The 13,497-nt window shown below is 45.5% G+C and overlaps 1 protein-coding gene across 3 annotated transcripts in view; it reads right to left on the bottom strand.

Annotated features, from left to right (window-relative positions):
• Nucleotides 1-13,497, bottom strand: part of LOC133345821 (collagen alpha-3(VI) chain-like) — a 98,249-nt gene that overhangs the window by 50,738 nt on the left and 34,014 nt on the right. For all 3 annotated transcript variants that reach the window (XM_061556832.1, XM_061556833.1, XM_061556834.1), the window contains exons 8-13: nt 13,042-13,385; nt 11,038-11,116; nt 9,298-9,446; nt 7,788-7,880; nt 1,942-1,995; nt 1,295-1,366 (exon numbers count right to left, since the gene is read on the bottom strand). In XM_061556832.1, the coding sequence (XP_061412816.1) occupies nt 1,295-1,366; nt 1,942-1,995; nt 7,788-7,880; nt 9,298-9,446; nt 11,038-11,116; nt 13,042-13,385 (791 nt within the window). The remainder of the gene's footprint in view (nt 1-1,294; nt 1,367-1,941; nt 1,996-7,787; nt 7,881-9,297; nt 9,447-11,037; nt 11,117-13,041; nt 13,386-13,497) is intronic.

Below are 13,497 nucleotides of genomic sequence, written 5' to 3'. Positions count from 1 at the left end.
CGGTTGCACATTTCTGCAAGATGTAACATTTCGAAACATAACCTCACCCCCCGCGTCAGCATAGCAACGGCAGGACACCGCACGAAACATAAAGCTTGTGAATACATACGAACACGATTGTTACCATAACACAACCTCCCCATCGCCACTCAGACTGTAATTATCGCTGAAACTAATCTCAACGCACGGCAAGCCGGTGTCACATAGCAGTGCCGTGCCATGGCTCCGGTGGAGAAAGGTGCCGAGCCCCGTCTCGGGTTTTATATTTCTGTGGCACGGGCAGTTTATGACTGTGAGGGCAATGCTTAATGCACTCATTACACGTGTAATGAGCGACTTCCATGACACGTTGTGTAGAGGGTACTCTTCTTTATTCCACGTGTGGCACGGCACAGGCCAACGTTATCGGCTTCCTCTCCAAGTACACACTTAGATATTACGTTCTACAGACTACACACACAGTCGATCACACGACGGGTTCTGCCCGTCCGCTCCCGGTCTCGCCGCTGGCTGACGGCATGCCGGGGTGGGCGGTGGAGCTCTGCCGGAGATCTGCCGCTTGGCCGAATGACGGAGAGAGATGACGGCGAGCAGCGACGCAGTCCGAACCCAATACTTCACACACCGACCCCGAGTCCTCCTCCGCCTCTGCTTATATTGCCGCAGGCACGGCTAGGCTCCGCCTCCGGCCACGTCCTCTCGTTGAACTTTCTAGCCGGTTCTCGGAGTTTCTAGGCCGGCCCTGCCCTTCACCTTTGGCCTAGATATTTTCCCCTTTGGGGATTGGATAATGTTTATAATGGTGCCTGTCCCCTGCTTCCCTTTACCAACCAGTAGATGTCACTATCTCATTACACACGCACACAGTGCTTGCCACAAATGAACCACAATACCTTGCTAATGTCGTCAAGGAGCATAAACCATCATCTTCGCAGCAGCGGCTTTTGGCTAGCCATAGAAAAAAGATGATCATTGCATCGCGCGCTTTCAGATGCGCTTCAGCGGTCGTCTGGAACGTTCTTCCTTCTGATATTAGGAAGCCACTGGAGCTATACATTTTTAAATAATCTAGATTGAACTGCTTTTGTGTTTAGTCTGTTGTCCTTCCCCCGCACCTCCGATTAGCACGGTTGGCTACGTACGGTGCGAAAGAAGTTCAAAATACATACGTACATTCTCAATGGGTGCCGGGCCTGTGCCCAGAAAAGTCCTCCATACAGGCCACACACATTTTTCGGCACAAAACAAACCGAGGGCATCGGCGTGAGGGAAAGTCCACCCGGTCCTCCTCTACCTTTTGACCCCTGACACCTTGGCAGCCCTGGAAGCCCTGGGTTCCATTCAAGCCGACTTGGCCTCTCTCTCCCTGCCAGAGGGAAACAAGAAAGACGTCTTCACACACTCTGTATAATCACCTCACGGCGGGTCAATCCCCTTGCATGACTTATAAAGTATCGAGCAGTCGTGGGTAATGGATTAATTCTCCACGACAACGCAAATTACTGTTGTTATGCATTTTATAATTTCGTGTCGAACTAGGACCCATATCTTAGACAGGGGACCCTTACCTAAAGCATTTGGCAGTTTACAGAATTGAGTCAATCAAGCTGGTGGAACACTGAATGTCAAAATGAGCCCACAGCTCGCTTTACATTGAACCAACAACGCTGCTGAAATGATGCACTCTCACGAGGCCATGTCAATTGTTGGGCATGTCACCTAACACGCAACGTAGGAAACGTGAACACAACGTAAACCACAACAAAGAATACGTATGTTTTGTCTGGGCCTAGGGGACGTGCGCTTGTGCAGGGCCCACCCTGGTGTCCCGTGGAGTCGGGCCAGTGTATATTTATATATTGGTGATGGTTGAAATAAAAGGAACATTATAACAGAGAAAAGTTGATTGTTTTAAAGGCGAGCTCATGAGCATTTACTCACAGTGGGCCCTTCCTCCCCGGGGTGGCCAGGTAAACCTTTTAGTCCAACGGTGCCCTAGAAAACGACAAGCGATCACGTGTGTTACTAGCGATCACACACACACAGGTGGTTCATTTAAATATTGCATTCACAAGGCTGCCAATATCAACGAGACAGTAACGCCACTTAACAGTTCTCCGCAGCAGAGGTTACAGTAAATCAAAGAAAATATGAAAGTCAATCTTGATTTGAAGCTTTCGTGACTGCAGGAATACATACTTTTTGTTTTTTTCGGTGAAGTCATTTTATTTTATTTTATACCTACGTGACTTTACCGAAAGAACCAAAGAGTAAGTCAATGTTCAAATATTTAAGGCAGCAATTTGTGCAGATACATTCCCAAGGTAGGGGCCATTGTTTTCAGAGGAAAATGGTTTCCTTTCCACTTAGTGGTACTCATTTTCAACTAAGCCCAGATGGTTGATGGGCCGAGTTGAACTCAAAATCTTCTAATTGTGAGCTGAGCCCTCTTCCACATCGCCACTCAAATGGAGGGTTAGCGTACAAAGCCAATAGCAGCAGTCACCCATTGTGACAACCAAAAATACAATGCAACGCTCTCTGGAAATGTTCACACCTCCACTGATAAGTGCCTTGGGTTGTTATAAATGACAGTTGAGAGGCATTTGTTGTAAAGATTTTGATTGGTTCAAAAAGGATCATTCAGTAATGAGGTCATGTGTTGAAAGATAAACATTCACCGAAGGGCCATACAAATAACGTGGCACTATTTCCTGTAGATCAGTGCAGTCCGCCACTGCTCACGGAACATTTGTGCAACGACCCCCAGGTTGTCGGGGTTACAGAGGACAACAACTGAGGAAGGATTCAGCCCATGTGCGGAAAATTTCTGGCAAATACGCGCAATGATCCAATTCACGATTGGCAGATGTGACTTACCATGTTTTTATTTTACTGGGTAAGGCCCACTGAGCTATGTGGCTCTTTTTCAGAAGCGACCTGGCCACCAATTATAGCTCAACGAAGTGGCTTATCACGTGGAAATGTATAGCAGCCAAATACTCGAAACGCATGTTTCTAAATGTGGAGAGAAAAACCAGAGGACTCGGAGAAAAGTCAAAGCGACCACAGGGGTAACATGCAAACTCCAAACATACAAGCATCAGGGTCGGGATCGAACGCACAACCTCCGGTATACCAGGCGAAGTAGGTAACATCTCGCAGCCGTGGCTTGTTTTCGCGGAGTGCCGAGAGGCTCATTCCACACATGCATCTGCAAGTGCTACAAATGTTTATAACATTGTAAATTCAACGTCTTTCTGTGTGATGTTTGTATGCACATAAAACAACCCTCTTCTCTAACTGCTTCTGTTCCTTCTTTAAAAGAACCCCCATCTCTTCTCCAGAGCCCATCCTACTACTGATTCTCCCTGCCCAGCAGCTATGACCAGGCCTACACCTATCACGACCCCTACCCCAATCCATGCTTTATCACTCGCACCTGTCCTGTCACCATAACTACACCACCACTTTTAATAAAAACTCCACTCTTTATTATCTCAACCACTAAAATGTTAGGCACAATTTTACAGTTGTTGTAAAGCGCCTTGGAATAAGGCGCTGCTATATAACTCTATATAACATGAGATGTTGTCCCCTCCTTTGCATGGGCTTACTCCGGGTTCCCTAGGTTTCTCCCATAGCTAAAATAAAAAAAAACACAAATACAATACGTCACCGGTATTTGCCAAACATCTCCACACTGAAATATTGCCTGCAAATTACTTAATTGGGATGATACACAGCAGCAGCATTGCTCTCTAACGCGCAAATACAATTTGCAGGAACCTCTTCACAGAGAGTCTTGAGACTCAGTGAGGCTTTCCGGGGTAATCAATCAGATTAATAAATAATACGTTTGGTGCGACCATTTCTCAACTTTTGTACAGAAATGTTTAGGTTCCCTCAACTTTCCACCAAATTCTGGAATCGAGGCTCACGCGTACAATGGCGATGTAACTGCCAATATGAAAAGGAATATGAGGACGATATGATGATATTGATGACATCGATCATGATTGTAATGCTTTTGTTGTTGCTATTATACCTTTCCGATTGTGAGACGTCTGCAAGTTGCAAGGCAGGTCCCATTAACTGCTCAATCTTGGAACGCACACGTGGTCAGCACTGTAGCGACACGACCGCAATCTATGATAGCTGGCGCCAAACTGTGCCACACGCCCTCCCGCATGGCCTTTTACTCCAGATTCCGTTCCGATGATGTGCGTGTACATCATCAGAGCTGAATCGGAAGAAAAACTGATGATGTACATGTGATGATAATAATGATTCAAATGCACATGTACATCATCAGAATAGGAAAGAGTTAATAATGATTAAAATGATGAAGATCACGGATTTGGGATGAATAAAATGGTGATGATGATTCAGAAGGGGAGAGACGCCTTGCTTCTAAGAGTGCTTTGCACGTGGGAGGAATCGCAGATAAAACCCATGCATGCAGGGGACAATACTGTAGTCGAACGTGCACACAGACAGATTCAGGAACCCACTTTCCGTAATGTCTTTTCCTGGTTAACCCACAACCTCCAGGACTATGAACGTAGGTCACTGAGCGGTGGAGGTGGTGTCGGGGGGGGGGGGGAACAGCAGCACTGCCTCATGAACCTGCCAATCCGAGTTTGAGTCCCGGTCACGGCTAACGTCACTGGTGACTAACACAAGAACCAAAACATCCCCGCTTTCAGTAGACCGCGCTGACCAGCAAGGTCAAGTATGGACAAAGAACAACTGACATTGCATCGACAGGCCTTCATCCAAGAGTGCATTGAAAAAGGGCAGTAGATTGAAAACGTAAGCATCCTTGGCCTGTCAACGCTCTCACAAACAATACAGGCATTTCTGTTGATCCAGCAGGCTGTCTCAGTTTTATATGGTGCCGTTCACACAATGCCTCACAGCGCTTTACAACAGAATCCCATTAACAACCCTTTACACTCAAACTCTGCGGCAAACCCTACATAGATGGATCTCAGAGCATCCCTAAAAACTTCGACTGACGGAGCATCCCAAACAGTCTGGGGCAAGGCATTGAGAGCTCTATCACCCATTGAATGCAGATTTGTGCGATTTGTGGATGTACGTTGAACGTCTCTCGTGCCGTACGTAGCCAATCGTGCTAATTTGAGGTTGTCTTTAACGCTGCCTTAATCTCCATCCTTCACATTGAGCAATACAAATTTAGAGAGCCCTTTACAAAGCCATTGCCTGTGATTTTTGCGTGCAAAGTGTGGGAGGAGAGTGGCGGCACAGTGGTTAGATTGCTGTGCTATGAGCCCTGGACACTGTTAACATGATTGGCGAGTGATCTTTGAACCAAGCGGTCCTGAGCGTGCCCTAGGTCAAGTCAGCCTTCAGATTGAGAATCGCAATTAATCCTGGGGGAATCCGATGAGCTACGAAGCTCTTTTCACAGATGCCTTAAAGCAGTACCATGTGTGATAAGGTTTGGTGGATCAACGCAGAATTTGGATTGTGGGTTTGTGGAATTGCCAGTTGATGGATCATCATTTAGTTGAAGCAGCAGCATCATTACTTTTACGAAAACTTTTCATTTGTCATCATTGTTTTCAAGTAGCCCGACGTTGGTGTGGCTTAGCATGCAGTAGCGGGCCAGGGTGGAGCAGACACCAATCGTCGGGCCTGTCCGGTTGTCGCAGCAGGCGTGCCGATATCAGCAGGGACGGCCTGGCTGTTCCTCGGCAGCCAAGTGCCGGCTGGTTGCACCATGTTCTGCAGAGCAGGGCTCAACCCATCCCCCACAGATTTTAAAAGAGGGCCAGAAACCGCCGTTTGAATTTTGGTGGGACCGTTTTTTTTAAATGGAATTTTCAGAAAAAAGTTGTAAGTCTGCAAGAGCGCAGAAACAAACTCGACGAAAATCGGGATGCAGTTATTTTTGCAATGAGACAACGGCTTTTGTTGTTGTTAAAACACGCATGCGAAAGCGTTCACGTTAGCTGGTATCGTGTACAGCACGTAGAGCATTCAATCTCAACGCCACTCCGGCGGACCAGATGCGTGCGGCTACTCCGCAGTGAATCCCGAGGTCACCTCGGCAATGCCGTTTGTCACCGGCGATGGGCACAGCTGTCTGCGCAGCCATTTGGTAATAGTTTTCAATGGGATTTAACTTTCATGAAGGTACGATTTGCACCATAAAACGCATTTGTGAGGTTTCCTTCCTTTAAAGGCTGCTTTTTTTACTCTTTGTGTGTTTACGCTGGGGCCCGGAGTAATGGGTTGTTTAATCTGTACCATGTGTTCATGTGGCAGCAACCCCTCCAGCTGTTTCCATGGGCAGTTCGTGATGCTGTAATCAGCTGCCTCCCCCCCGCCCCACAATACACTGTTTCTACCTCAGATGGTATATAATTGTTAAAATGAGCAAAGTGGTCACAATTCCTGGTTTATGGCTTAAATAAAATATTTCATAAACTTTTAAATCACTCATTCATCCCGTCTGCATATCCACTCCAACGTTTTCAGCAGAGAATGGTTTAAATTCCGAAGCTTGCGCGCCGCCCGTATTGCGGGCTAGAAACTTGACCCACTCTGGACAATGACGAGGACATTACACTTTTCTCCCCTCATCCATAATCCCCAGCCCCTCAACTTACTGTGTGCTGCACGGACAATGCAATAAACTAGCACGGTGACGGAGGGGGAAGGTTCACCAGCAGAGGACAAATTATCTCAAAACCCACAAGACTTGCTGAGGAAGTAGATACAGACGCTAAAACTAAAGCGTGAATACACCAAACTCTGTACGAATGAGAAGAAAAAATTAAGAGATCACAAAACAAAAATAAAAGCTCCATCGAATTGAGATGTCAAGCAATGAGAGCCTTAAAAAACAGCAAAATGTGGTCACACTGAGGGAGAGATGAAAGATGGAACTATAACTTGTCACAGAGATATAATATTCGATCGTAGATAATAAAGTCCATTGAGATTGCATAAAACAAGCAATAAAATACAAATTTATAACAATTACCCACGTTTTCGCCAAAGCTATTTCTCCGAAAAAACAATCGAAGGTTTTTCCAAAAATTGGATTTGACTGAAATAAAAGGCAAAAGTCTAAATGGAGAACGTATTTACAAAGATAAAATACTACATTCCAAATGAACAATATAATTTAAATAAGATGAAAATACCAATCATAATAAATGACAGCCTTTTTCCACACCAAAGCCTACCCATGGCATGGCTGCCATGGGGTTGTTTTGACCACACTTCACCACACTGCAAAGTTTAATATAGAAACAAGCTGGCAGGCCAGTACAAGCTGGAAAGCCAGTATAAGGGAGACTTGTGTTGCGTTAGGCTATGCAGATCTCCAAAGAATGTACGCGTGGATACTCTCTATGTTTTCATGGATTTACATGCTTGGATGCAGACCCACGAACTGCTGTTGTGCATATCAGTTTAAAAGAAAAACCTTTTTTAAAAGTATTTCATTGCCCATCTTACCACAAACTATATAAATCTGGGCAAGTTGTAGTAATATTTGTAGCAAGCAATTTCGCATTGTATGGTTTTCGTGAAAACATCTGCAATGTCCTCTTTGTTGGCAGCGCAAGACATAGCATTTTGGCTCCCGTCCAGCCTGTCTCCAGCCACGCCAGCTCGCGTTCGGAGAGGACCGCTAAGAATTCTCCACGATGCTCGGGGTCGCAGTGGCATCTGGCCGTCACTGCCAGGCCGGCCAACCGGCCAGCCACCCGGCTACCCGGCCGGCCCCCAGCAGAACCTCCACGTACCTGCAGGCCTCTCGGCCCTTGTAGACCGCGCGGGCCCGACTGCCCACTGCACTTGCACATCACTCCGCAGCAGATGCGCTCCGCCACGCTGTTCTGGGGGTGGGGGGAGAGCAGCGGGCACAGCGAAAGGGAACAGCCTCAACGGCAAGAATGAGCGGTGCACTTACATCGTTACGTGGTCGGCAATCAAGGTCGGCATATCCCGTTCGCAGCCGCGTGGGCGCTCAGAAAACTACGGAGTGGTTCTCATTATCTGCGAGCTTTTACTCCGGCTGCTTAAGCCAACTTGAGTTTATTCTCCCTCTCACATTGATGAGCGAAACTTTAGCTGCCAGAGATGTTTTTGAGCATGAGATTGCATTTGCTAAACGACGATTTACACTACACTGCCATGTAAATACGAACCCGAGGTCAACATTTCCAAGTAAAAAATATGTAAAGTTAAAAACGATCTCTACATAGGCTGGTTTTAGTTATGTCTAGCACTCTGAGCATTGCTGGTGATTACCAAACTTGGTAACAGCTGATAACAGACAGGTTACTAACACTTTGCCTGACAATAAGTTGTTTGCAAATCAGATGAGCGATTCTCATTTCATGTCAAATTCACGTGAGCGGAAGGGAAACGGGTGAGTTTAGAGCTTCTCAGAGATGTGCAGCCTGATTCGTGTGTTGTCAGAAAGACAAATTTGACTTGATTTTTGCAATAAAAACCAAAAAATTATGTTCTGTTAAATAGCATTATAATCTGCCTTTCCACTCATGAAAGACGAATTAATATAAAAATGTTTTTCGTTATCATACGGGAAAGGCTTTTGAATGTCTATATATGCATTTTAATTGCTATTTATGTATTTAGCAAAACACAGTAGGAAGGTTTGTTTTAAAGACTTCGTTTTTTTTTCGTAAGAAATGTGTGGGTTGTGTGTATATATGTCTATTTTATTTCTGTGAAATGTTATCTACAACGTTTGAATGTCTTGTTACCCCTTTAGGGGGGCCTTGTTGTTACTTTGCACCATCTCTCTTTCGCCAACCATATTGTTCTTATTTCACTCCACGGTTAACTTGTCCGACATACTTCTTCATCTCCGTGGGCGATTACCGCGCCAAATACATTGCTTTGTTTGCTTTGGCAAACTAGAAACTGGAATTAATCCATCAGCCAAGAGTATAGTGTGTGTGTTTGGAGGGAATGGTGGCGCAGCGGTTAGCGCGCGGCACTATGAACCCCGTGACCAGAGTTCGATTTCCGCTCTCACGGGCAACACTAATGACAATTATCTGAACCGGTTCTAGGCCTCCACTCACAAGACTCAGCCTCAAATGAGTACCTGGTGCTGTGTGAAAACATTGCCACTGGGGAGACGAAGGCGCCCGGGCATGCTGTGCCGTGCCGGCCTTCATAGGTGCTCGCTATCAGCCTAAAAAATTTGTTAAAGCTATACGGGGAATATTTGTCTTTGTGTGTGTGTGTGCATGGGAGTGCCTCCCAGTCAAAACCACTCACGAGCTCCACAGCCAGCTCGTTTTGCAGGTCCCAGCGAGCGAGCACGATTTGCCGATTGTACCGCGTCCCACGGCCAAACTCCATCTTGGAGATATCGGCCTCTTGGGCCATACCTTGCAGGCTGACCGTGATGAAGGCGTTCACAATACCTGCTCACAGCAGAAGCGCCATCATGCAAACCCCCACCCCCCCCCCCCATTACAACATGGTCGAGAATGGCCCAGTGTGAGGATGCAACGAGTCATCCGTTCAGACTGTCGAGCTCGCAGCACATCATTACTATGCCCGTTCGCTCAGAAAGGCCTCACTCAAGACTTTTTTGGGAGCGTCCTGCTGAGTTTTAGCAGGTGGGGGTGATGTTACTGCTATGTGAAATCCCAATTGAACAATTTGCAGGTAATATTTAAACTTTGGGATGTTTTGCCCAATACCTGTTATATTATTTGTTGGTTTTTTTTAGCTATGGCAGGAATCCGGAGAACTCAGAGGAAACCCTTTGTAGAACAGGGGGAGAACATACAAACTTCTCACAGAAAGGCGAATCGAACTCAGGCCGTTCTTGCCGTAAGGCGCAAGTGTGCTAGCCTACCGCCTATTTGAGGCTTTACTTTGCCTATCGTCATCGTCGTCATCATCATAATCAATCAAGTGAATACCATTTCATGGAAATTCAACATTTATCATAGTGTGGAAGGAATGGCCCCCACCATGACAATGTGGACATTTGCCGATTCACCCAGGGCCACTAATGGAGACGACGACTGCCCTTTTGCTCATTTTTATAGCAGAGATCCTTTGCACTAGCAGAGATCTGTCATGTTTCACATTTCTGAGACACACCTAGTTATTTAAATCGAGCGTTTGCCCGGGAAAACCTCACCAAGTCTCAATACTCTTTTTCTCAGGAGGGTTCTGCCAGGTTGTCGCTGTAGGGGGCAATGTTACAATGCATTTTCCCAATTGAGTAATTTGTGGGTAGCTTTGCAAATTTTTACTGCTTCTCATGGCGAGGAGTGAAAAGGGGGAGCTCCCAAGAAGATCAAAATAGTATCGCGAATATACTGTTGGGTATGTGCCACAATAAGTTATGTTAATGATTTAACAGATATATATGCATGATTATCGCCCATATGGCTTAATAAATCGGGGTTTTTTCATTGATTATTACAAGGGTCGTTTATGACAACTCTGAATTCATGTTGCCATGTGGTGATACAAAATATAACACTGCAGTTAGCAATTTTGGTAGCATCGGGTTTACAGAAAGGACTCAGAATAGTCAATTGAGATGAATATTGCCCAATGTGCATGCACATAGGGTTACTACGCTAACATAAAACTAACAACCTGATGACATTATAACCCACTTCTGATTCACTTCGCTTGTGGAAAACTTACATATTAGATGAAAGGACTAAACTCAATGTTGCAAGGGTGTCCAACTCCGATAGAAGACAACTGCCCCTTATTGCTACGGATTGCATGGCTCTGTTGGCCACCGCTTGTGTATCTGCAGACGATGACGACCTGTCCCCACGATAGACAGACGCACCAGCATCGCACTGTGGCGTGCATTGCTTGGGCTCAAGATCACACGTGTCCACTGGTTGGCCCATGACAATGCATCACACGTTCATCACCAGGATTTTAGGGGAGGCAGTGCCCAGGCTAAAACATTTCAGGAGGCGGCACCTGCGTGCGGACAACAATTGTCGGTGCCAAATAGAATCAAGCGCTTGCCTGTGGTATGTAGTTTTTGAATGATCTTCTGCATCTTGCTCAAGTCTTGATCTAATCCATCCGTGAAATATATGAGAACCTGCACGCAGAGCACACACCAGCCGAAGGGGAAATGGTGGGGATCGACGTCGCTTAAAAATGAAGTACAGCGGCACACAGCCCAGCAATGGAACACGTGAAAAGTAACATCATCAACCATTGTCAATCATCCATCATTAATACATCATCATCAACACATCATTGTCAATCTATTAACATCAATACATCATCAAATCATCAACATCATCTGCAACCCATCATCAATTCATGATCATCATCTTCAATCATCATCAATCCATTATCATTATCAGGAACATCAATCGTCAACACCATCAGCAATCAATCATCATCGTCAAACAATCACCATCAATCCATCATCACCAATCCATCATCATCACCATCACTGTCAATCTCCAACATCATAACAATCACCACCCTCGCTATCATCATCATCATCCCACAGTGCCATGCAACTTCTCTGAGCCTGGAGAGAACCACGAGGAACGGAAGTGACTGGCGGGAACAGCATTGTGCCGCTGATCAATACACACGGCAGCTTCACGTGTGGGCGACTTCTCTTCTATCCGCAAACTAGCTCTGCTCAAAAGGCAGTGATTTACTCTGTGGATGATAAGAGTCCCTGCAAATAGTTCTGGCTGTGAATAGCAGCAGTCGCAGCTCACCGGGTCACAGCCGATAGGAGCTGATAAGAACTATACACTGGACCATGTTTATCCATAAAAAATCCTTATTGAAAATCTACGCTAAAATTTGCAAATTCATTAACCATTGTCTAACCCAAGACACCACAGACGTCCACCTAATTGCCTTTAACTATCCCAAAAACAAGAATAGGAATAGGTGACAAAGCCTTTGCCATTGCAGTACCAACGTTTTGGAAACAACATTGTTTCCTCCCTTAACATCGTAAATCTTCCTTTAAAAAAATATCCGAAAGCAGAATATTAGTGGTGGATACAACTGCATTTGCAGAATATGATTCATAACTTTCATCCTTACCCATATATCGATAGTTACATTTGAATGTGCAATTTTATTGAGGTACTGTGTGTCGTTGTCTTGGTATGGTTTGGGACTGTTGCTGTTTTGCTTCTTTTCCCAAGCTTGAGAATTGGCGTACTCATGCAATTTTTACCAATACACTATATCTATTTTTTTAGTGATTTGCTCATCTTTCCTATACTTTGCACTCCTATCGTGTTTTTGTATTGTTTGTTTATGTAACTTTCTGACCCGCCCCTTCTGGGTATCTGTGAAAAGGAGCTTCATAGCTGATCGGATTTCTCCTGGATAAAAAAATATTCAGATTCGAATAATCTGAGGAGAGTTGTGGTGACCACACTTCTGCGTTCTTGTACAAAGTGGGGGGGGGGGGAGATTACGGAGTCAACTACATTATGCATGTGCATTATGCGTGCCCTTTGATCGTGTCCTTCCTTTCCATTGTGTGTATTAAAATAGCGTACCAACGGTAATCCCTATTAAAGTATGCTGCCCTTGATAGGCATGCATTTAAGTAATGTATTGTTTGATGATTCGCTTCCATGCAGCACTAAGGCGGTAGCTATCCGAACGGTTACAATTATTTTTACTTCATTGGACCTCCTTTACCAGTACCAAAATATGAGAATAGGTTTATTTCCCATTTTTTCTTGCAACAAAAAAACACCTTTTACCAGGAATCATGTCTGCATTAACCACAATACCTGTGGTCAGAATGCAAAAAAATCCACTTTGATAATATATGCATTGTCTTTGAAACTGATTGGTCCACACCAGAGACAGCTTTCTTTCGAGCCTCGTCTCAAACGGTGTAAGACCAGAGGACGCCAAATATCATTAGGGTTAAGCTTAATATCTTTAATTATATTTACGAGATGTTCAGAGTTTTTGATGAACGAAAAAGTCCTACCGATGTAGTAAATCCTTGGGACTCCGACGTACCTTCAGTCTGGCATATTTATCTTTCTCCATCTTTTCCAGGGCGGCTCCCAGGGCCTGCTCGTTCAGGAAGGAAGGCCCCGCCGTCTTGAGTTTCTCAACCGCCTCTCTGAACGTGTTGCCGAAGGGCACGAAGCCGGTCTCTACGAGCGTTTTTCCGTTGCGGGCTGCCGCCAACAACGCCAACCGGGTGGGCAGGATGCTTCCCAAGTCGCAGCTGACGCCCTCAACTTGCCCAAGAGCCTCGAGCACGTCATTCAGGGGGTTGATCAATTTCTGGTAGTCCGCCGCGTTGTCCGTCGACACGTCCACCCCGACCAGGACATCCACCGAGCACTCCGTAATACCTAGACATGGCGTGGTGGCAGCGTGCGCATGCGCGCGCGTTTAGACTTGCACAAAAGTCACTCTTTTAAGTTGATTTTGTGTAACCAGGATGAGAACTTTAGAGACCAGGAA

Source organism: Lethenteron reissneri, chromosome 23 (genome assembly GCF_015708825.2).
Source record: "Lethenteron reissneri isolate LAM-NWPU_2019-01 chromosome 23, ASM1570882v1, whole genome shotgun sequence".
Classification (NCBI taxonomy): Eukaryota; Metazoa; Chordata; class Hyperoartia; order Petromyzontiformes; family Petromyzontidae; genus Lethenteron; species Lethenteron reissneri.
The sequence above is the reverse complement of the archived record's forward strand: the minus strand, read 5'-3'. Positions and strand labels throughout refer to the sequence as shown.